The sequence below is a fragment of the Macrobrachium rosenbergii genome, chromosome 41, assembly GCF_040412425.1.
Source record: "Macrobrachium rosenbergii isolate ZJJX-2024 chromosome 41, ASM4041242v1, whole genome shotgun sequence".
Lineage (NCBI taxonomy): Eukaryota > Metazoa > Arthropoda > Malacostraca > Decapoda > Palaemonidae > Macrobrachium > Macrobrachium rosenbergii.
Window position 1 is genome coordinate 38,201,332 of NC_089781.1, and position 26,056 is coordinate 38,227,387.

General features: G+C 39.5%; 1 protein-coding gene across 1 annotated transcript in view; it reads left to right on the top strand.

Annotated features, from left to right (window-relative positions):
• Positions 1-26,056, top strand: part of p115 (General vesicular transport factor p115) — a 311,820-nt gene that overhangs the window by 218,734 nt on the left and 67,030 nt on the right. Inside the window, 2 exon segments of the mRNA XM_067084261.1 lie at positions 8,239-8,530; positions 16,843-17,064. Coding sequence (XP_066940362.1) covers positions 8,239-8,530; positions 16,843-17,064 — 514 coding nt within the window.

Consider the following 26,056-nt stretch of genomic DNA (forward strand, 5'->3'; position numbering starts at 1 on the left):
TTTCAAAGGAGTCTGGTGGCTTGCTGTAAGACTGTTGAATGATTCCTGTACTCCTTTGATCGCATCCCAGATCAGTAGAAGATTGTTATTTGTTTCCAGTTTTAAGACTGTCAAATGATTCCTGTAATCTTTTGATCGTGTCCGAGATCAGTGAAAGATTTTGGTTTCATCAGTGTTTTCTGAGAAACTTTGCCATTTGGGATGCATTTACTGTTGTATGGTACACTGCAGGCAGGCTTAGGTCAGCAGGCCCCTTTGGAGATAGAGTGTAAGGGTCATTGGGGTAGATATCCACCAGGCAGGTGGTTTGCCACTTAGTGATATATGACATTTTCTTGAGAGAGGATAAGCATTTTGCGGATTGCTCCCGGAGAATGGAATCTGGTATCAGGTCTTTGCATTCCATATACACAACGTTAATTTCCTTGTCAGAGAAGGCTGCGCTGACAGATTGTATAGCAGACTCTACTTCGGAACTGTTCGATTGGTATTGTATAAAGTAAAGGCAGTTGTTTGTGAGTATGGAATTTGTGTGTGAGCAGAGGTATTGTTAGGCTCCAGGGTCACTGGCAGGATGGTTGGAGGTTGGTTGGCTGACATTTTTGTGGTAAAGGGAGAGCCAAGCACTAACGCATACACAGCGCTTTTTTTTTTTTTTTAACCCATTTTCCAGGGCCAATAGGCCTTGAGAAGTTGTAATTTGGAAGATTTCAAAGGCACTGATTGGAGCAAAATGTAGATTAACATATCTGCAATTACACAACACTGTCTAGCTTGCACATTGGGTATTATGTAGAGACACTATTAACACATTGCTTTCTATGAGAGGTATAAGCACTAGGGGTGAAAAACCCTTCTTTTTTGGTAAAAAATGCAAGAGCGACCTCCAACACGTCGCCCTCAACACACACTTTGTCCTGGCCAAGACCAACTATAAGAAAATTCTTTGATATTGGTTGGTCTGTCTTATGGAGCCCTGGGGGCACCATGAGAGTGTACTGTAACTCCTTTGAGGATGAACAGCGGGTACGCTATCAAAAATGCATATTTCAAAGTCCAATAACTTCCAGGGTACTGATAATTTTAAAAAACTGTTCTGCGTTGTATTCTGTATTGAACATTTAAAAAAAAAATAGATAAAAACATACGTTTCCTTGGCACTTTTGCAAAAAATCGTTAAAGGAAACAGGTTAACCTTCACTTTCATCTCTTGACTGCTTTTTCCATTATAAATACATTTGAAGGTGGTACAGTTTAGCATTTTCTTGTAGTACCTAGCTATTTACTGCAATTCACTAGTAACTCTCCATTTACAGGCAGCCCCGTTATCAGCAGCCTCGGTTATCGGCGGCCTTGGTTATTGGTGATCCGGTTTTATGGCGGCTGTCTAGCAATGACGATAACCCGATTTTCGACACCGATCTCCAGTTATTGGCACCGATCTCCGGTTATTGGCGCCGATCTCCGGTTATTGGTGCCGATCTCTGGTTATCGGCGCCGATCTCTGGTTATCGGCACCGATCTCCGGTTATCAGCAGCGCTGATCCCTGGTTATCAACGCCAATAACCGGGAATCGGCACTATTATTGCCGATTTTCGGTTGTTGCCGATTTTTGGTTATCGTCATGCTGTCGGGAATGGAATCCCCGCCGATAACCGGGGACTGCCTTACTTGCATTTATCATATTTTTACTGTATATATATTAATATCTGCATGCTTTCCTGGGTTTGAGTCCAAGAGTCCCATAGACCATTATGTATTTCATGGAATTAATTTTTGTGGAATTTTCTGCTATTGCTAGAATTTATTGGACCTGATAAACAGGAAAAGATCATGACTGGGATTGAGTTTATATCCAAAGCTAAATAGTGGGAACTGTGGTAGGGCCATCAACTGCCCGATTATGTTTGTACCTGAGAGATATCAGGCGGAACTATTCTTTAGGGCTGGACCACAGATTCCAGGGGTCCGGTTCTGGGGATAGGGGTCTCGGCATTCTATCTGGTTTGCCCCTAACATGATTAGAGTGGGGATGATAGTATTCTCGTAACACCTTTGGTTCTAGCAAGCAGGTTTGGCATACACTTGGGCCACTATATAATCATGTTGTGCCATCCCCTGTGGGGTGGGGTAGGGATACAGACATATGGGAGTCAGCCATCACTTGTGCCATTAGTGGAAGAATAATCCCCATGAAGGGCTGATGATATCTTTGTAAGGTTTTCAGGTCTATAATTTAAAAAAAAATTTTTCTTTTTACCCCTCTCAAATCTTTACGTCTAGCATTTATAAGGATGAGTACCTGTGGACCCTCTGATGGTGCTGTTCTGGCACAGATGATAACCTCTGCACCCACCTTGGAGATTGAAATTTTTCCAAATGTTGATGACTTCTCAAAAAATAAATTGACAAAAAGCACTGATAACCAATATCCTGATCCCCTCCTGACTTTCCCTCCCCTGGACCCTCTAGCCATGCTGCAGTGATGGCGACTTCAAGTAAGGACACAGACTTCTCTAAGAAATCTTCATCCAAAATTAAACCCTCAACACAGCCAGATCGTGTGAAAAATTTGAGAATGCTCCATATGCAAGACTTGCCAGTCTGTTGTGATTATGAAATGATCTCGATAGTTCTGAAATCATTTGGAACTGTTGTAGAAATCAGGTTGAACTTTATTGTTATTAAATGTAAATGGGAAGCATGGGTTACCTTTAGTAGCCATGATGAGGCTCTAAAGGCTAGCAGTATGATAAGTGCCATACAAGTAGGTCAAGCTATGGTACGAGGAGCCTTAACAGACAAGGTTCCCAAAGCCATGGACGTTTATGTACCATCTAAATGGGCTCAGGATAAACCAGTGAGAAACCAGAATGCAGAAATAAGGGCTCCTAAACCTCCTATGTGGGTGGTAACTTCTGCCAAGGAGGAATATTATAACTACTATAAATTTTGAGGTTTCTTCAGAAAAAGGTGGGAGGAATAAAGAGCGGTAATATTGCTTGTTTTGGGAAGAACACCGTTCTTATTCATTCCAAATCCACAACCCAAGCATATATGCTGACCTTGTTGGACATAAAAAATGATGAAATGATTACAATGATCAAGCCCCACTTGAGCTTTAGTTATGGGAGAGGAGTACTATTTGATAAAGACCTTTATGACATGACAGAAGAAGAAATTCTAGAAATAAGTCCCACTTCAGTTTGGAGAGTGACAACGGCAGTTATTGCCAACATGATCATTTTAACCTTTGTAGACTCTGAAGTACCTTCTCATGTCATATTTGAAAATGAAAGGGTACGAGTACCTCCTTTCCAGCAAAGACCAATGCAGTGCTATCATTGCTTTAAGTTTGGCCACCCATAAAAAACTTCAAAAATGCTAAAATTTTTATAAACTGCTCTGGTGTCCATCATGATGATGAATGTAATAGAAAGGTAAAATGTGTTGTCAACTGGAACATAAACCCAACTTTGAACTGTCTGCACTACATAAAGCCAATGCAGAGCATATAAGTATTGGTTTTGCAAAAAGACAATTAGTCAACAACCTAGGAGCTATGCTGAAGTTCTTAAGCCACTACCCCTGTCTACCACTAGGGGTGCAGTGGCAGTACCCTCTAAGTAGCAGGTGCATCAAACCCTGTGGTAGTGGCCCAGCCATCTGGGTCAGGTGTTTGGCCTGTTGACTAGAGCACAAGCCTCCAAGGAGGATAAGAAGGCACTTAACCCACCACCTTGGAATTGTCTTAGGCAGAGCCTCTGCCTGATTTAATGGAGACTGAGGAGCAAAAGCACCAAAAGAGATGTTCCCCTCATCCTTTCCTCCAATTAAACATGCATCACTTAGTAATAGATACAAAGTACTGAGCTCGATGCAAGAACCCCAGCCTGAATTTAAACAAACTGACAAGAAAGGGAAGCAGAATGACACCATTAAATCAACAGATAATAAACCAAACCTGTCAAGACCAGTTCTCTCCAAATCATCTCTTGATAATACTCATAAACAAAAGAGTAAATGAGAAGACTCCATTCAAAGGGCCTTCGACCAAGCCCAAAAAATAGTTTTCACATCAATACTACGATGGAACTGTAGAGGTCTTAGGGCTCGAAGCGAAGAGCTGAAGGTACTGCTCCATGACCATAGCCAGGTATTGTGTGTCTCCAGGAAACTAAGCTTGGAAGCACACAATATAATCCTGGGTTAAATTACAGTATATATAATTTTCCACCACCAATCGGAGATGGAGCTAAGGGAGGTGCAGCAATTATTGCGCATAAGTCATTGCAACACTGCTTGCTATCAATTAATACTCATCTCCAAGCTGTAGCAGTAACTTTCATTTTAGACAAGCAAATTACAGTTTGCTCCATCTATCTTCCCCCTGATTTGGGTTTCATTTATAATGATATTCATTTATTGATCAATCAGCTTCCTACTCCTTTCCTCCTCCTTGGTGATTTTAATGCTCACAAGCCCATTTTGGGTGGGAACACAACAGATGCCAAGGGTAGGATGTTGGAGGATATTATGGATGATCATAATACCACTGTACTCCAATACTTATTCGGCTATCGATCTGAGCTTTAGCTCATCTAGTGTTCACATTGATTATGAATGGTCAGTAAATGAATATCCAAATGGGAGTGACCACTTCCCAATTCATATAAAAACAGTTAAGAATCAGCCCTCTGAGTCACCTCCCAAATGGAAGGTAGATGAAGCCAATTGGAAGAAATTTAGTGAGTCTGTTCTCATGGACAAGAATGTTAAATCACTTCCATCCATCTCAGAGGCATATAATTACTTCATTGACACCACCATCAACAGTGCAGTTGCCTCTTTTCCAGCAGCCAAAGGGAACCCCTCTAGACCAGCATTTCCTTGGTGGAACAAAACCTTCAGTAGTAAAAGAAAGATCACTAGAAATTGATACAAAAAGTATGAGGAGTGGACCTGCCCAAGCCAAAGTTATTTACCAATGTGCTGTGGCCAAGCAAAATAAATATTTTAAAAAAGCAAAAAGAGAGTCATGGATGTACTACATTAATGGCATTAGCTCAAAAACACCATCCAAAATGATTTGGAAGAAAATTAAAAAACTAAATGGCAAGTTTGTCCCTGAACCTCTGCCTACCCTTAAGATAAATGGTGACCTAATCACCCAACCAGAGAGGGTCGCAGAAAAATTAGAACATTTCTTGAGAATATCGAATAGTGATAACTATTTTGTAGAATTCCAAGATATTAAGATTTGAGTTAAAATGCTTTTATGCGTTGTATTTTTGGAGGTCTGGAACTTAGTTAAAGGACAGCTCCTGGAGTGGATGAAGTTCTTCAATCAAGGTATGACTGTATATGTAAACCAGGCTCAATGTCATGGGTTTGGAGAACACAGTACTGTATTTTATTTTCTTTGCAAGCTCTCCAAGTTTAATGACCTTGATATTAACCTGAAATTAATAACAAAAAGACTACGAAGATAAGTACTGTAATAGAAAATACGATAATAGTCTTATTGGGACTGAAATTACCTGAATATATAAAATAATTTGTAATAAAACCTAAAGTGCATTAAAAGAGGAGGAAAAATAAATTGGCACTTGTGATAAAATTAAATCTGTTAAAAACATAAAGGAAACAGAATTGAGTAAACATACTAAACTGATAATTAAGTGTAAAAGGCAAGCAAGAAGAATGGAATAAAAACAAAAATTTACCTATTTGATACCTATAGTAAAGATAGAATCAGACGATTACTAATAGACAAAATGAGGTATCACTTCTTGTTTCATCCTCTTGTTTCATCCTCTTGTTTATAGACTCGGACACCAGATGTCATTTCTCTTTGAACAAAAGGTTGTTACAAATACTGTAAAATCGCAGTTAGCAGAATGATGGTTCAGAGTTAAACTTCTTATACAGGTGAGCATGGTGGTTTAGAAAAGAAAAATCACATCCTAACATTCCTTTGTTCAAAAAGTCTGTACCTAAACTAACTTTTAACTAGATTCCACATGTAACAGGGGTCTCTGTTAGAATACCTTTCTCAGCAATCAATATTGTAACACAAACCCTAGTCTAAAAATGTTGCTACTCCTACTGGACCATTTCTCTAAACCTCACAGACCAGTCTGTTCAGGCATGGGTTACCAGTAAAATAACTCTTACGAATTCCCCTAGGTAAGGGATCCTTTTCAAGAACACAAAAGGAAACATTCCCAGGGAAATTTCATTATGCATTCATTAAAGCTGTTGCTAAATCAATTCTGAAGTGAGGACTCTCATTGATGGTTAATCTTCAGTCCCCAAGGTATGATATATTGCTGTGAATTAAGGAAACTTAAAGGAATGGTGACAGCTTTGCATGAAGGGAACTCTCCAATAAGACTAGCCTCTTATGAACCAGATTGACCTCTTTTGGACCAGAATGACCTCTTATTAATTATTACTGTCAATATAGTTTATTGTTCACTTGAACCCTGAACAGACTAATTTGATATTACCAGAGATTCCATGCGTATCATTAGAAGATATTTTAGCTGATAGAATTTCTTTATAGAAACCCTTGTTATGTTTCATTATAATCCCATTCATGGCACCTCATCTTAAAAGGCCTCAACTTAGTGGGTTTTGGTACTTAATGTCCAATAAAATAAAAATATTTTGTACTTACAGAGAAATATGGAAAATATGATAGGGTTATTGGATAGGGTTAGTGGATGATGGTCCAAGCACACCTAAACTAACAACCTCTTGTCTTCAGTGGATAATCCACTAAGAGTGCTAGAGGGAGGGTGGATGGTGGATGAACAAATAAACACACGATCAGCCCTTTCTGAGCCGTGCCATTGGGAGGGGAAAGTGAACAAACACATGCACACATGCGACCAATGCTATCCTCTTTATGCATCACATTAGGAAATAATAGGCACTGACTACGGGCCCACCCCCACTCTCTCTCTCTCTCTCTCTCTCTCTCTCTCTCTCTCTCTCTCTCTCTCTCTCTCTCTCTCTCTCACACACACACACACACACACACACACACACACAATATTTTTATTGATATTATATAATGCAGTATAGTACTGCACTGTACTAATGTATTACAATGGTGTACAGTAATACAGAGTTAAAGTATGTTTGCATGTGTACAGGGTATATATATATGTACAGTGGACCCTGCCTATTCACGGTTCCGGATTCACGGCTTCCCCTATTCGCAGATTTCTTTGTGGAACATATGTACACATTGTTTGCGGAAAATTTGCCCATTCATGGTATTTTTCGTAGAGAAATATTCACATTCACAAACTGCTGTAATTTCATATTTTCGTGACTGAATGAACTTTTTGTGATAAAACTGTTAAAATATTCAAGTATAACCATTTTTAGAGTTTTTTTTGTGTTTTGAACTATCAAAATAGGCAGTTAAAAGCATTTTAGATGGGTTTTAAGTATTTGCAGATTTGAGCTATTCGCGAGGGGTAGTGGTACACATCCCCCACAAATAGCCTACCCGGGGGGTCGACTATGTGCATTGCGTAGTAGCTTGCCTCTCTCTCTCTCTCTCTCTCTCTCTCTCTCTCTCTCTCTCTCTCTCTCTCTCTCTCTCTCTCTCTCTCTCATTTTTTTTATAGAATTTGGGGTTATGTTTAAGAAAGAATGTTTTTTTCATATGTATAGGTTTTGTACTTGTAAGCATAAGTAGGTACGTATAGGTACCTACTTGTATTTTTAGAAGCCATTCATTTTGCATATACATATACTGTATATATCTCTGAATTTGAATGATAAGTAAATCAGTATTTTTAACTAAACGGTAATTACAAAATACTGGTTAGGGTTGGTTATTAAGTACTTTGTATGGACTTGTGCTACAAGGTGAGCTGTGGGAGTTGGCCCTGGAGCACAGTACTCTGTTTTGTAGATTATATGCCAGTCTTCATTACTTAATGGAATTCATCACTTGCCAGATGAAGCAGACCCTAAAGCTGTCCTCATTGAGGTGTCTTTTTAGTGGGTTTAAATGTCCAATGTTACGTATTCTGTTAGATAACTTAGTGCAGGAAATTCTGTAGCTTTGGAATACTGTATGTCAATTAAGCTTTTATTCTGAGAATGCAATCATTTATACTGTTAGTGTGGAAATGTTAAAAGCACTGATTTTTTTTTAAACTTCAGGTATTTCTTTGTATGTACTTTCTTATACTATTTTTTTTATTTTACAGGTGAGTGCCAATGAACATGATGAATTGGAGAGGGTGAGTCAGGGTTTATGTGCATTTATACTGGGTCTATGTGCTCAATTTAATGATGGAAGCTGTGCTAACTTTTCACAAGAAAGTTTAAGGCAACTTGTATCTGATAGAATTGGAGCTGAAAATTTTGGAGATAAGTTGAGTGGAATATCAAGAATTGAAGCATACTCAAAGGCAGCCAAATCACCACAGCTGTCAGCTAAACAACCATCAGATTTAGTGTTCGATCATGAATTTTGCCGTCTCTTCAAGACTTTAGAAAGTAAGTTTGCCTTTTAGTATAAGATAGAGAATTTCAGTTTATGCTTAGGAATATTGTCGTATTTCTATGTAAAGATGTTGATCAACAGTACAGTAATTTTTAAAAAAAGTTCCCAACTTTTGCAAACCCAACTTTTATGTTCCACCCACTTAATCTTTTAGTGGAAAGACTATATTCTTCTCTCATTTTGTGACCACATATCCAATCCTTTTGCTCTGCCTGTCATTTTTGCTCTTCATTAGATGTTCTGCTTGCGAGGCCTATGGTTATAGCGTCTTTGAAGACTGGCAAGATGTCAGGTTCTGCTCATATTCCAGCTCATTCGCTAAGGATTTTGCACATGAAATGGCTCCTGTGATTTGCCTTCATTTTCACCTAATTACCTTTACTGAGGGGTAGTACTGTATATCCTTAGTTGTTTCTCCAGCTTTCTGTGAAGAGAATTATGTGGCAACTAATGATTTTACTACATGGATTTTAAGAATACTGTCTCAGCATGACACTGAATAACTAATTTTGGTACTGATTTATTTAAGTCTGTATCTGGGGCCATGATTATTTTATAATTTCTTATGATTATTTCTCTATCAGTGGTTATTGTGCCTATGTATTAGTGAAAGAAAATGTAAATTATTCCGAGTATTTTGGTAGTTGTACAAGTCTCTAATTGCTCTTTATTCCGAGCATTTTGGTAGCTGTATAAATCTCTAGTTGCACTTTCTGGTTGTTAAGTCCTGTGCACATCCTTCCTCTTGGAAACTTGTATAGGTTTGACCATTTCCAAAGAAAAGTAACTTCATGTTAATCCCTGTGAATACTGTCCCATTACTTTAACCTCTGATACTACTCAGATATTCAGAACTTTATGTAAGTTTTGGTTTCTAAGGTACTTAGAATTCAATTGTCACCTTTTGAGTCACCAATATTGGTTTCACAAGTGAAGATCCTCTAAGCTCCTCTTTTCTAACTTCGTGATTTTAATTTTTCTGTGAAACTTCATGAGAAGTCTTTTGTTGTTGCTCATGATATCTATCAAGGCATAAGGCTCCACTTGCCATATATCCTGATTATGGATGTAATCCTCTCTGCAAACATACTTCAGTCCTTTTGTCTAATCACCTTATACCTGTTGTTGATGGTGCAACAGTGCTCTCTTAAGCTTTCCTACATGCCTCTTCTCCAATTCTTGCCTTTTCAAGTATAATTCATTTATCCATATTTCATGTTTCACATTCCATTCCTTTTCAGTTATTTATAATCTTTACTTCATTTTTTGCATATTTTATTCCATGCAGGAAGTATAATGAACAAGACATGTCTTACTACAACTAGACTCAGACGTCAAAAGAAGTATCATTCACATAACTGTTGACTAAGTTGTGGTGTTGGGTTGTTGATAGTTTTTCTGATTCCATAAAGAGTCTTCACAGTGAAAATTAAGATGGAAGCAGAGTATTTTATTTAACTATCTAATTTAACCCTTAAACGCCGAGCCTCTATTTACAAAAACGTCTCCCGTATGCCGGCGGCGTTCGGTGAGTTAGGGCCGAAGTGGAAAAAAGTTTTTTTAAAAAAATCACAGCACGCTTAGTTTTTAAGATTAAGAGTTCATTTTTGGCTCATTTTTTTGTCATTGCCTGAAGTTTAGTATGCAACCATCAGAAATGAAAAAAAAATATCATTATCATATATAAATATTGGAATATATGACAGCGAAAAAAAAATTCTTATATAATTGTATACAAATCATGCTGTAAGCACAACGGTTAAAGCCAATGAGTTAATTTTTTTAGTTGTATTGTACACTAAATTGCAATGATTTTGGTATATAACAAATTGTAAAACGATCAAAGCAACACAGAGAAAATATTATCACAAAATGATGCATGAATTAAGTAATTTGCGGACGTAAAAAAATGTTTTTTTCAAAAATTCACCATAAATCGAAATATTGTGCTAGAGACTTCCCATTTGTTGAAAAATGAAGCTAATTGATTGAATATTACTAGACTGTAAGTTTTTTAGCTTGCAATTGCAGTTTTCGACCATTTCCTTCGAGTTAAAGTTGACCGAAAGTCGAATTTTTTCTATTTATCGTGATTTATATGAAAATATTTCAAAACATAAAAGCTACAACCATGAGTTATTTTCTGTTGTATTGTACATGAAATTGCACACATTTTCATATATAAAACATTGTGTAACGACTAATATAAAATGGTGCAAATATTACGACGAGACGAAAGAATTTCTGAGATGTTCGGCCGAGTTACCGCGCAGACGTAAGGAAAATGTTTTTTCAAAAATTCACCTTAAATCTAAATATTGTGCTAGAGACTTCCATTTATTGCAAAATTAAGGTAAACGATTGAATATTACTAGAATGTAAGAGTTTTAGCTTACAATTGCGTTTTTTGACCATTTCGGTCGAGTTAAAGTTGACCGAAGGTTGAAATTTTGGCAGTTATCGTGATTTATGTGAAAATATTTCAAAACTGATAAAAGCTACAACCATGAGCTATCTTCTGTTGTATTCTACATGAAATTGCGCACATTTTTATATATAAAAGTTTATGTAACGACTAATGTAAAACGATGCAAACATTACGACTACATGACGAAAGAATTTCTGAGATGTTCGGCCGAGTTACCGCGCACAGACGTAAGGAAAAAGTTTTTTTTTTCAGAAATTCACCATAAATCGAAATATTGTGCAAGAGACTTCCAGTTTGTTGCAAAATGAAGGTACATGATTGAATATTACTAGAATGTAAGAGTTTTAGCTTATAATTGCGTTTTTACCATTTCAGTCGAGTTAAAGTTGACCAAGCTTGAAATTTTGGCAGTTATCGTGATTTATATGAAAATATTTCAAAACTGATGAAAGCTACAACCATGAGTTATTTTCTGTTGTACTCTACATGAAATTGCACACATTTCCATATATAAAACTTTATGTAACGACTAATATAAAACAGTGCAAACATTACGACAACGTGATGAAAAGAATTTCTGGCGCGGACGTAAGAAAAAAAGTTTTTTCAAAAATTCACCATAAATCGAAATATTGTGCTAGAGACTTCCAATTGGTTGCAAAATGAAGGTAAATGATTGAATATTACTAGAATGTAAGAGTTTTAGCTTACAATTGCGTTTTTTTACCATTTTGGTCGAGTCAAAGTTGACTGAAGGTTGAAATTTTGGCAGTTATCGTGATTTATATGAAAATATTTCAAAACTGATAGTGATTTATATGAAAATATTTCAAAATTGATAAAAGCTACAACCATGAGTTATTTTCTGTTGTATTGTACATGAAATTGCGCACATTTTCATATATAAAACTTTATGTAACGGCTAATATAGAACAGTGCAAAAATTACGACAAAATGACAAAAGAATTTCTGAAATTTTCGGCTGAGTTACCATGCTGGGCGTAAGAAAAAGTTTTTTTCAAAAATTCACCATAAATCGAAATATTGTGCTCGAGACTTCCAATTTGTTGCAAAATGAAGGTACATGATTGAATATTACTAGAATGTAAGAGTTTTAGCTTGCAATTGCGTTTTTCGACCATTTCGGTCGAGTCAAAGTTGACCGAAGGTTGAAATTTTTTGTAGTCGACGTACGGTACGTCCACTTGCCACCCAACAGACAATTTTAGTCGACGTATGATACGTCCAGTAGGCGTTTAAGGGTTAAATAAAATCTAAACTAAAAAGAGTCAGAAGAGTATATTTCAATAGGATTGATTTTAAATTCTTAAGAAATAGTGAATTAGCCAGCTAAGTGTAGAATAGGTCTAAAAAAAGCTTTGCAAAAGACAATAGAAATGTAATGACTGGTGTATCCTTATGTAAAACAGACAGTAGAAAATGAAATAAATATTTTTCAAAGTTGGAAGTATTGAATAGCTGAGAATATGGTATTTTATCTATGAAAAGGGAATGATCTCACTGGCATGTGTGTTGTATAGGCAGTAGCCTCTCTCTCAGTAGCTGCGTTGTTTAGGCTGCAAGCATGAAGGAAGAGGTTCTAAATGATTTTGATGGAATAAGTTGATGTGAGGTTTTCATTGAAGACTGGACCACAGCGAGAGTTCTCTGGAAAGTTTTGTTAGCAGGTGAAGGAGCCTACATTCCAATTTTGTTGGAGCTGCTTTTTCTAGATGCTAAGAAACTGTACAGGCAGTCTCCAGTTATCAGTGGGCTCAGTTATTGGCGATCTAGTTTTTCGGCGCTTGTCTAGTGACGAAAATTGGCAATTTTCAGCGATGATATGCGGCGATTTCTGCTTATCGGCACCGATAATCGCGTATTGGGACCAGTACATACCTAAGAGAGGTGCCGATAACTGCGCTTATCAGCACCAACCAAAAATTGCTGATTTTTGGTTATCGACAATTTTTGCTTATCGTCATGCCATCAGAACAGAACCCCTGCTGATAACTGGGGGCTGCCTGTATAGGAAAATTTTTGTGAATTTAAAGATCCCAAACGTGTGCCCTGACATCTGTTTTCCAGATCCTAGGTATTAGTTTCTCTTTTAGGTACTGTTAAGGGAGCCTAAATTTTGGAAGACCTCTTGCTAACTAGTGGGAGGTACCTTTCAAAGGCTGTCATCCAGTCTCATATAAGGGAGTAATCTCCCAAGAACTAGTCTTTTACTATAAATCCTTGGCTCAGCCAAGGTGTCCATAAGAGACACCCTGTCGTTCATCATTTCACATGCCATATTGGTTGAAGTTGCCCCCGCATCTATGTTGGAAAGACAACCATAAATCTAAGCAAACAACTCTTACGTCATTACCAGGGAGTGATTATTTGATCCCACACCGTACAAGAAGACCTAATAGGGAAGAAATAATCATAATATTCAAATATTATATAAAGTGCCAGACAGTTGCTGCCCCACATTCGTAAAGGCCTTGCTTATCTGCAAGGAAAAAAACAGCACTCAGTGCAGCAAATCCAGTACTGCTCCCCTCCAGCTCTCATAAGCAGAATAGAGGTGGGAAACAGAAGTACAGTATAGGTTTACAGAACTTACCTGGCCAAGGAAATGGTAACCGAGCCATGAAACCCTGAAATTATTATATTCAAGAAGACCATAGTAACAAAAAAGGCAAAAAATCTAGAAATAAACTATAACAGAATAGAAAATAATGCACAGACTCAGTATAGCTATGACTAAGAAGCATGATCAAGTAAGGGAAGGCAAATGTTTATGTCCCCTTTTCCCTCTTCCACCTGCACCACTAGACCATTGAGATTTTGATATAACCCCTGACATCAAGGCTGTGTTCGTAATTCTTTGCCTTTGCGAAAAATGGAAGCAGACCTCTGAAATGAACCCCACCCACTAGAACAATGCTGTGCCAACCTGACTATTCCCATTAAGAAAAAGAATATTGAAATTCAATTCTGTTACAACAGGAGTTTTAACCCGTAAGAGGTTGCATAGGCTACTTGTAAACAAGGTTTACTCCCTCAGGTTACAAAAAATTGAAAATTATTTTCTTGGCCTAATCAATGCCAAATGGTCCCATAAGAAATGAAATAGCATTTAAAAGGCATACAACCCACATTTAAAGGTCCAAAACCAGAAGTTTGCATTAGGGGCATATCCCCCAGCTGGCTGCTGAGACAATCCTCATGGTGTTGTCCATTTTTGCTTTTTTTTCCCCTTGTTTTTCACTCTCCATACCTCCCCTTATAGGTCGCCTAATACACCATTTTTTTTCCACTAATGCGAACAATTTATAATATAAATTTCTCTTACAAAATTGAAATTAGAAACAAATTTATTTTACTTTTTATTCAGTAATACAACTTACAAACTACATTTTCTTTTTTCTCTATCACTTTTACAAATTTCCAAGAGTATGATATTCTTCAAAACCTGGTTCCAGACATAGTGGCTTATCACATTGATGGCAGTGGAAGAAAGTGTCTTCTCTCTGCTGTGGTCAACGGTTTGTATGTCAGCAGACATAGCAAGCCCTTTGTACTCTGTTTTTTGGCACCTTGTTGCATTGGCATCATACAAATGAAATGAAGTGCAAAAAGTTGGGTTGGATCTCCAGCTGGTGTATCACTTCAATTATGAAATCTGGCAGTGTACATTTTTTTATGGTTCTTGAACGTAAACAGTATTTGTGCATCCAACATTGTGATATCTAACGTGTGAAAAAAAATTTCTTATACCATTTTAGTGTCTTACAAGCACAGTCAGTAGGCTCCTGTCTTCCTGGAATAAAGATACTGAAAGGGCACTGGAGATGTATACCAATTATCGACAAATAATACATGATTTTTGTCAAGATAAGGCTCCCTAAGGGTTAGCTTTACACCATCTCTGACATGGCCACCCATACCTCCCCTCCCCTGTGCAGTTCATAGAAATGGACGTCGAGCTTGTCTTCCTCTTGTTGGTGGTGGTGTCAAGGATGAGATGGGGGGATCACTAAGAGCATTGTATTGCCATTGGTGTGATTATTATTATTATTATTATTATTATTATTATTATTATTATTATTATTATTATTATTATTATTATTATTATTATTATTATTATTATTATTATTATTATTATTATTATTAAGATAAAAAATAAGTGGAAGTAGCCCAAATCAAATAAAAGAGCCCAAGTCAAATCAGAAGTATCCCAAAAAGTAGCAAGTAGCAGATTGTGAAATCTGGTCATCAGAGGTTTAAAAAGCAGTCCCATTTGCAATTTGTAGCCGAATCTGGCAACCCTGGGCTGGCCTCAGGTGCTGTTGTGTTTCTAGAGGCTTGCCAAGTACCCATCCAACATAAATACTATCCATACAATGAGCTATGAAGGCGCGCAAATTTAAAAACTTAAGAATGTCATATGACGTGGATAACCTGTGTGGGACAACTTCTGCAATGCATCATATGATGTGGTTGACCTCTTACGGGTTAAAGTTAAAAGTGAATGTATGCCATATAGGATAGTGATAAGTTTTGCCCAGAGAGGGACATTGATTTAGATAGGGAAATGGAAAACGTAACTAAATACAAGTTTTAAGTGTAGACACTGTTCAGCTATTTTTTATGGTCTTGTATGAGTTACATAGTATACTTGTAAGATATTGCATATATATTGAATATTTGCTGGAACAAGGACAAGTTTTACCCGTACCCTTACTTGTTTGTTTATTACATTTACTCCACAAAGATAAGCAGATCACAAGAAAAATAGAAAACAGTTGTTATAAAAAGAATTCTTGCAGTACAAATTCATAGTTTTCTGCAGCCATGCAGCATCATCTAGGCTTTTAGAATTTCTTCCACTCAGGAATAACATTAGAAACTATTGCATAACATTCATAAAACAGGCAATATGTGAAAGTGATAATGTAGGGTAAGAGTGTTTCAGCCTTCTGTGGTTAGAATGTGAATAGAGGAGGCCCACAGCAATGAATTACAAACAAAACAGACACCCAGCTCAGTTCATGTAAGATTGGGATTTCACTAGGGTTTAGACTGGAGGAGTCCACTAGAGAAACTTGGAGTAAAGCAGAATAGGTGAAATGAGGATGAACTCTTCCTGCTGTAAAGAGAAGATTTCAGGAAAAGGAAAAGCATCTGCAACAGCACTTTCACATAGCACAGGCCAAAGTTGTATATTGAAGAGGAAATTGGAGTCATTTGGGTTTTTTAACCGACTTAGAAAAAGTATGGCAACAGGGTCCCAATTTTTCCTTGTATGCACATACAGGCAGTCCCCGGTTTACGACGGGTCCGGGTAAACGTTCAGGTTAAATGCTTTTTGCAAATATATTCATCAGAAATTATTTCCCTTTATAACGCATGTTCGGGTTACGAAACGTCGTAGTACAAGATCCAATGGAAGAAATATGGCTCCAAAACGGCAGAATAATCATAATTTGAAGATTTTTTTTATGAAAAACTCAATAAAAATGCAGTTTACAGTTTACATCATTTTCAATGCACCCAAAGCATTAAAAGTAAGGTTTTCTTATGATTTTTGACGATTTTCAATGATTTTTCGGGTTACGACGATTTTCGGTTTACGACGCAGCGTAAAAACGGAACCCCCGTCGTAAACCGGGGACTGCCTGTAGTGTCACTTTGAACATGACCATATTGCTGTGTCAGGCAGTGGTTTTTACAATGTACAGATTATGTGTGCGTGTGATTGATGAAAACCCTTTAACTCCTGTAAAAATTTAATGTGAATGGTCAGTTTGTGGTCTTTCATAATGCTGAATTTAATTTTCTCTTAACTTATCTATGTTAAACATAATCTTTCTTCATTTCAAGGTTCTTCTTTGAGAGCTGTTACGCCTCAGTTAATGAATGGCACAAGTAGCGAGGTGAGTCCTGCCGAAGTGATTAAATACAAAGATATAATTCGGGACCAAGATTTAGAAATCTGCCAACTAAAGGAAACTGTCAACCAGATTCAGAGTCAGTTGAATGAACACACAACAGAAAAAGAACAATTAAAGGCTCAAATCCAACAACTACATGATGAAAATACAGGTATGAATGACCATTTTTTACTTTTGAAATACTTACATAGGTGAGTGAAGGTAGCTGCAATTTGTTTCTGTCTGACAAAGTTTCCAGGTAAAACATAAATATGATAGCAAGCAAGATTTTAAAATGATTTTATTGACAGTTAATTTTAGAATTGCCCTTTACATGTGGCATACTCATATTTTATGAATACTATATTTTGAGATTAATTTCATAAGATGTTACGAAAGAAAATTGGATTAGACTCGTGATGGTGAACTGATTAAACATGTTTTTTGTTGAATGTAATTTAAATTGATGTAGAATTGTAATTTTTATGTATATTAATTTCATGATTTTACCGCTGTAAATCAGTTGTATTAGCTGCATTTTGTTAATCCAGCAAACCTTACTAAATTTAATGCATAGAATGTACTCTGAATGTATAGAGAATACTGGAAAGCAGCACGCATTCAGAGATAATAGAACATAGACTAAGTTTTAAAAAATATGCTCTTTAGTGTAGTAAGAGTATAAAAACTTCATGTGCCAAAATACAGTATGGCAAAAAAATATTCTTGATGTCTTTGTTGTGTAAACAGATTGGTTAAGGAGGGGAAAATTGTGTCAGTAGTAGTCAACTTTTTCAAATCAATGAGCAAATCTTGATAAATGATTTACTCAGCTGTCAGCCATTTTTTAATATCAGATATGATGGAACTCTGTCTCACAGGAGAATTTGGTACTCATATATCTGAGTCAAAGTGAGATCTATTATATCCACATCATATTATCTTGGTAATTTACCATACACAGCTGTCCTGATGATCGATGTAATGTTCATGTTCAGGACAGCTCAGTAAAGTGCTGGGTTTCCAAGGAAGGTACTGATGGCAGCCTGGAAAGCCATTTTAGAGGGTGATTACTCATGTACATAGTAAATTGGTTTCATAATATGACATTGATCCTGTTTTTATCCTTCATTTTTGTCATGTATGGTGAATCCCAGTTTCCTAGAAATGTTGAGGAATCTGGTGCTAATGTACAAAGCCTTAAAGATAGGATATTCTTAGCTTGTGTTGGATTACGAGGATGTTTTGTAGTTATATTGGTTATCTGCTTATGGTGAAGTGTATACATGCAAAGAGTCAAGGATATGAAGTAAAAGTAACCACTTCACCCAAAACAACTCTACAATTGTGAACTGTGGTAAAAATGTAATAATTTACTTGCATTTTAAATAAGTTTTATATATTTTTTATTCTGTAAATTTTAAAACCAGAGGAGAAATATATTCAAGGTACTTAATAGCTCAAGGGGATCCTAAAAAGCTGACATTGCATGTACATGTCTTTCCATAAAGTTATAATTTTCAACCAGCATCATCCAGGAGGCTCAAAATCAAGAGATACCTCATGGTACAGTACAGTAAACCCCCTGTATTCGCTGGGGATGCGTACCACCCCCCCCCTGCGAATAGCTGAAACCTGCGAATACTTAGAACCCTTCTAAAATCACTTAGAACTGCCTATTTTGATAGTTCAGACCCACACAAAACAAACTAAAAATGCTTATACAGGTATTACTGTATCCTACTTACTATGGGGTTATGTTCTAAAAAAATAAAACATCATTTGTTGGAAAAAACATACGAAATACCGAAACATATCTTGAACATAGCCTAGCCTACACTAAGGTATTTGGTACCATGTATACATACATGGTAGCCTAGCCTACACTATAAAATATACTCTTTACATACACAGTATAGTAATTATTAATATCAGCTAATTCTGGAGGTTCATGCAAAGTGACTTATGATAATTCAGTACTGAGAAACTGAATAACAAGAATTAGCTTAGCCTACACTATGGCACATTGTTTACATACACGGTAGCGTAGCCTACATTATACTCTCCTCTATATTCACTGTATCCAATAATATTGTATGTATTCTTATATTGCCTTTGTATTATAAATTGTGATCATAGCGATCGTTTTGGTTTGGAAATGGTTATGTGACGTTTATTTCGCCATGTTTAATCCAGTTCAGAGTGCTTTTCTTGCTTCTAGTTTGTGTAAATGTATCTCTAGGTACTTTATTTATATGGGGCAAGGTTATTTTTCGTTGTAGGAAGTGTTTTTAAGTCGAAATATAGCTAAAATATGTCTCATTGTGAAATTAATATATCTATTATTTTCATTAGTAGGTGATGATGGCCGTTTGGGGGCATGTTTGTTTTGTGTAAAAAAATCAAGATTCTGTTCGCTATTTTCACTTGATTTCATCATAATACAAGCTTTACGTATTTATCGTTTATCGGCGTAAAAATAACAGTAATGTGTTCTTTCATGCCCAGTAGTTTTGATTAAAATACTTTCTCTCCCATTTTAATTATGATCGAGTTTCATCCATGTTGCCGATGCATGATAATATACAGTATAGTCATTAGCAGCTTGAACATTGCTTTCTCAGCTTCAGCTACAAGTTGCAGCTTAAATTTAGCAGTATATTTCCTTGTCGATCTTTTATCCATGGCGAATAAGGGTATAATGTGAAAATATATCAGTCCTATTCTACTTAACGTCATTTGTGCCATAACGTACGGTAATTGTTTATTACTGTACGATGGTTGAAATACCAGGTAAACAGCAGTTGTTATTCAATTCGGTTATAAGCAAAACAACAGCTTCTTGGTCAGTTGTTTATGTCTGTACGCATTTACACAAGAGAATAACGTTGCTAACAATACTTTTATCACTCTTTTACTTTTTTTAACTAGGAGATGGGGTAAAGAGATGGAGGAAAAGTTGTCTATTGTAATTTGGTCTCTCTCACTGCCTGATTACGCTGCTGCCTGTGCCCGCACGAAATTTTAAAATATTTTATAAATAATATTGTCGTATCGGTATTAATTGCTTATCCCATTGCAAAATCGAATTACTGTAAGGTGAATTATCGGAACTCGAGCATTACCTGAGTATTTTAATAGTTTTATCACAAAAAGTGCATTTAGTCATGAAAATGAGATGAAAAAGGGATTTTGACAAAGGAAAAATCTATTTCTGAGGAAGGTCCCGTGTCACCCAGTGAAATTCCATTACAGCACGAATTTCTAGGTATAACATTGCTAGATATACCAGAGAAAAAGAGCTTTCAGGAAAGCTGGGGTTACTACCCCCAGTCGAGCGCCTTCTAGGAAGACGTCGGTATAAAGAAGGGTGAGTGAAATACCACTACCACGGAAACCTACTCGAAAGATCTCTCCCTATCAAAATCCCCGGAACAGAGCGGTGAGCCGTTACAGCCCCTACACTCAACACCCGCCAGGACGGCGACACCAGCGCCACCTACCTCATTCCATGCTAGCATTAACCCCAGACTTGGCATGTGCAAGTGGGGGGGGAGTACTAGGTGATCCAGGGAGGGTCACCGGGTGACACGGGACCTTCCTCAGAAATAGATTTTTCCTTTGTCAAAATCCCTTTTCTGAGTCCAGTCCCGTGTCAGCCGGTGAAATAGTGATAGAGAATCATGCCAAGGCTGCAACTACAAGGAAAAAAGGGGTAATCTGAAGAAAAAGGCAAAAATTTTACAAAAATAATTTTAATCAAGTAATCTCTTTCATGTAGCAAGAATACTAAAACTAAGGTATACTAAATCTAAGGCACATCAAAAAACTTAATACTATGAAACGTGGGAGGTCCCCGCACGACGGGAAGAAGCCCCAAAAATCTTAAAATTACTTAAAGCAAGGTGAAACATGAAATGTGCATAAAATAATTGCAAATACAACCTTAATACTATACACGTAAACTTAGGCTAAACACGTAAGAGACAAGATCAATGAAAATTAACATATACAGAACATATACATATATCTGGGGTACGTGGAGCCAAATAAAAACCGTCCAGTACCCCATAAGAAAAAACAATCATGGCATGTCAGATTACACTTTTCCATCAACAGATACAAGATACATCAATATGAGGAGCCAGGCAGTGAGGTATAATCAACCAGGAGAATAAGCAGAGAAGTAAATGAGGCAGGCGGGCGGGGAAAGGAAAGGATAAGGATGTGATTAGTTAAGGTGGGGAGATGACACTTCCCACAGCTGTGGTAGAAAATTTCAGGGCTTCGAGCGATTTTAAATAGTGGCGTTTAAACACTAGAGGTGATTTCCAACCCGTAAATTTAGATAACTCTGAGAAGTCCATATTATGAAAGTAATTAATGGAAGTAGCAACTGCTCGAATATCATGAACCTTAGGAACTGAATCTGGGTTGGCCTGTTTAATGAAATATAGAATTTGTTGTCTTATAGCATTCAGTGAAAGAGTACCACCTTTCTCCCTGATAAAAAGAGGACCCGACTTACTCTGTGGAGTTCTTAAAAGGTAAGATTTAAGTGTATAAACTGGACATAAAGACTGGTCTTGAGGAAGGGCACCACCTTCCAAGGAGACCACCTGTCCTGTGGGTCTTCGTTCTTAGCTAAAAATCTAGGGTCAGGGGAAAGGAGGACCTCTCCAGACGGGAGGAAGTTCACAAAATTATCACCTCTAGTGAGAGCCGACAGCTCTGAGATTCTAGCACCTGAAGCCAAGCTAATCAAAAATAAAGTCTTCCTTAACAGATCCTGATAAGAGCAATGAAAGTTATCCAACTCTGATGCTAACTTAAGGACGTCATTGAGAAACCACGTAACAGACTGTGGGCGTGATACTGGTCTCAGACGAGCGCATGCTCTGGGGATAGATGAAAAATAGGAATCTGTAAGGTCGATTTTAAAGCCGTAAAGAAATACTTTCTTCAATGCTGACTTGACTGTGGTAATAGTGGCCGGAGCAAGGCCTTTCTCAAACAGTGATCTAAAGAAGGAAACTCCTAAATTAGCCGTCATGATTTTGGCTTCAGATGCTTTCAGGAAGGAGGCTAATTTTTTGACTGCTGAGTCATACTGTCTAAGAGTAGAATCTCTTTTATCTGATTCTAAAAACAGAGTGTTGACAGGGTCAATGTTAAAACCTTTTGGGCTGCGAATTTTATAAAGTCCATAAAACTAGGGCATTCTGAATTCTTGAGGAAGCTGACACAGTCTTGGTTTGTACTGTCTGGGTCAGAATGGGCTTGGGAATCCGAAGGCTCCGTAATCCCAGTTCCTGAAGAAGAGGGAACCAATTGCTCTTCGGCCAATAGGGGGCTACTAGGGCTGGTTGACCTTTGAATGTCCTGAGTTTGTGTAATACTTTCAGCAGTAAATTTATTGGAGGGAACAGATAAATCTTCTCCCAATTGTTCCAATCTACTGTCATTGCGTCTGTGGCGTACGCCTGAGGGTCCAGGTTGGGGGCCACATAACAGGGGAGCTTGAAGTTGCTCTCCGTTGCGAACAGATCCACTTGGAGGCCCGGAACCTGGCGGCAAATCCATTTGAAAGATTCCACGTCCAGGGACCACTCCGTCTCCAACGGAGTAGCCCTGGACAGGGAATCCGCCACCACGTTCCGTACCCCCGCTAGGTGGGTGGCTGACAGGTGCCAGCCGTGCTTGTTCGCCAGGGAGAAGATAGCAACCATTACTTGGTTTACTCGACCTGATTTGGAGCCGCCCCTGTTGATGCAATGAACTACCACTGCGCTGTCCAACACCAGCCTGATATGAATCCGGTTGGGGGGGCGGATTTTCTTCAGAGTTAGAAAGACCGCCATAGCTTCCAGGGTATTTATATGGAACTGCTGAAACATTGTGGACCACGTTCCTTGTACTTTCTGTTTTGGTGAATATCCCCCAGCCGCTTAGGGAAGCGTCTGTGTGAACAACTAGTGCCGGAGGGGGAAATTGAAGCGGAACTGTTTTGGACAGGCCTCTGACTGAGGTCCAAGGCCGCAGTCTTGTCTTTAAGATTCGAGGAATAGAGGAGACCTTGTCTCTGAGCTTGACATTGGCTCGACTCCGCCACACTCTGTTTATGTCTTTTAATTTCGCTTTTAAGAGCAGGTCCGTCACTGAGGCAAACTGAAGAGACCCAAGGACTCTTTCTTGGGATCGGCGGGATGCCGATGGATTTTTGAGAAATCTCCTGGTGAGAGATGCTATCTCTTTCCTCTTGGGAGGCGGGAGAGATAACGTGTGAGAGGACAGATCCCACTGGAGACCCAGCCACTGAAACCGGGACTCCGGAGTCAGGCGGGACTTCTCTCTGTTCAGTTGAAAACCTAGCGACTCCAGGAAATTGATGACTATGGACGTAGCCTTCTGACACTCCGGAACTGTTGGTGCCCAAATTATCCAATCGTCTAGGTACGCTGCTAGGGATATCCCTCGAGACCGGAGTTGTTGCACTACCGTGTCCGCCAGCTTGGTGAATACCCTGGGCGCAATGTTCAGACCGAAGGGCATGACCCTGAAGGAGTAGGCTTGATTCCCGAGTCTGAAACCGAGGAACTGAGAGAAGTTCCGCGCAACCGGGACGTGATAATAAGCGTCTGAAAGATTGATAGAGGTGGTGACGGCTCCACGCGAAGTAGAGTCCGTGCACTGAGCTACCCGTAAGCATGCGAAATTTGTCGCATTTTATGTAGAGATTTAGACGCGACAGATCCAGGATCACTCTTTGCTGATCGGAGTCTTTTTTGGGAACAGTGAATAACCTGCCTTGAAACTTTAGGTGCCTTACTTTCTTTATTGCTCGTTTGTTGAGCAATTCTGTCACGTAATCCTGTAGGATTGATGTGGGTGGCTGGTAAAATCTGGTTAGAGGAGGAGGGTTCTTGATCCAGCTCCATCCTAGTCCTTTGGACACAATGCTGTGTGCCCAAGGGCTGAAGGTCCATTGGTCCCTGAACCAATACAGGCGACCGCCTACCTGTGTTCTCTCAGTGGGAGGGAGCGGGTTTATTCCCCCTACCACGTCCAGGTCTTCCCCTTGGGGTGGTGTTGGGCTTCCCTCTATGAGGGACTTTGCCTCTTCCTCCCCTTGCAACCCTATTAAGGCCGTGAAAGTATCCACGGCCCTCATATGTGGGGTTGTACGCTGGTGAAGCCACATAAGAGGGTGCAGCTGGTTGGACTAGCACATACTGTTGGGGGTGAGCCTTGGAGGTAGAAGGCTGTGCTACTGCCGAGACCGGGACGGCTTGGACTACCGCCTGATGGTGGGGCCTCTTATGCCTCCTGAAGCGTTTGCCTCCTCTCGTTTGGGGGCCGGCCGATTCTGGGGTCTTGCGCTTATAGGCAGAAATGCCCCAGCGAGAGCGCAGACTCTGATTGGCCCGTGTAGCCTCGGCCATAACGTTTGTGACCTCCTCTTCAGGGAAGAGGTTAGGTCCCCAGATCGAGCTTTTAACGAGCTTGTTAGGCTCGTGGCGGATAGTAGCATCGGCGAAGATGAACTTCCTGCATTCCAGTCTGGCCATGATAAACTCGAACAAGTCAGACTGGAAGCCAGCTAGCAAGGACTTAGCCAAAACTTGAAAGAATGGCTCGTCCGAGCAGGAGACGGCAGTAGCTTCTGTAAGGCAGACGGAGTTCAAGGACCGGGCTAACTTAATCCGGGCATCAAACTCCGCCTTCAATAAAGATTCCGGCAGCTTGGGGAGCTGCTCACTGAATTGCGTGGAAGCGCAGAAGGGGTCCAGCTTCCCGACAGTGAAAGTGGACGGGGCGTCCACCCAGAACTCATTACTTCCTGGGAATACCAGGGAAGTAGGGTCTGTTTCTCTTAACTGTGGTAACGGATTACCATCGAAGCACGCTCGGGCCGTAGCCAGAGCGACTTTGTCCAAGCAAGGGGTGGGTAGGTTGTCTCCCAGGGCGAACATTGTAAAGTTGCCCTTGAAAGGAGTCAACTTCGTATTATCTGCCTGCCACTCCGTCAGAGTGCGCAGAAGAGCCGACTGAGCTTGGTCCCTAGGGACGATGACAGTCTCCCTAGGAACCTTATCTGACCGAATCCAAGCTTCCTCTGTAAGCCTCACGAAGCCTGGGTAAGGGGGCAGGAGATCGGGGGGGAAGAACTCCAATTCCTCCAACCGTCTCGTGCCAAGACCTTCAACTGTCAGCTTGCCATCATGTTGGATGGCCCGGAGTCTGGCGCCAAGGGTTACCGACATCGAACGCGGGGGGTCCGCAGTGTCGGGGATAACATACTGTGGTTCGGCTGGGGGTGGGTGAGCCATTCCCGCCAGTATGTTATCATGACTGGCCAACTTCTCAGAGATTTTATTAAATCTCGTATCTAGGTCCTCTGTAAACCTCTTATAAAGTTGATTTGCAAAGGCCTCTGCGTCGAAAGCAGGTTGGCGAGGAGGGCTTGGTTTTGCAGCCCTCTTACTCGCGCCTTTGCCGGAGGAACCAGACTTGCTCCCGGAGGCTACAGGTCCTGAAACCTTAGCCTTCGACGGGGGGAAGGGCGATGCCTTCTTGGAAGTCGAGGACTTGTAGCCCTTCGCCTTCCATGAAGTCTTCAACTTCAACTTGGGGATAGCAGACGGAGCTCTATCACCCAAGGAGGAAGACTTCACAAACCTGCAAAGAAGAGACGGATGAAGCAGGGAGTCAAACAGAGGGGCCCGCCCCAACAACCTCACTTACCTCACCACTTACCACCTGGTCCTGCTCTGTGTTCATCGGTTCCAGGTTAAGATCCAAGCGGCTACATCCTCCGAGACCTCAGCGTAGAGGATATCCACTTGGGGTGGCTGGGTCTCATCCCGGTTTTGCTGGATGATAGGGGTGGCAAGATCTTCAGGCACTGCGGCCGCCACCCGTGCGCCGGGTAGAGCAAGTCCCTCAACCTGGCGTCGAGGACGTAGGGCTTCCCGACGGAACATTCCTGCCAAACCCAGCCACCCAGGCCCGGAGGGATTCCAAGGCAGACTTCTTGGAAGCTTCGTCCGCCTGTAAGAAAACCAACAATTAGCTAAGAACGAAAAAACAGTCCGGGAACCTCATAAACAATATACAATATGAGGAGCATAAAGCGGAAGAAAAAGACTGTCACTTACCGACTC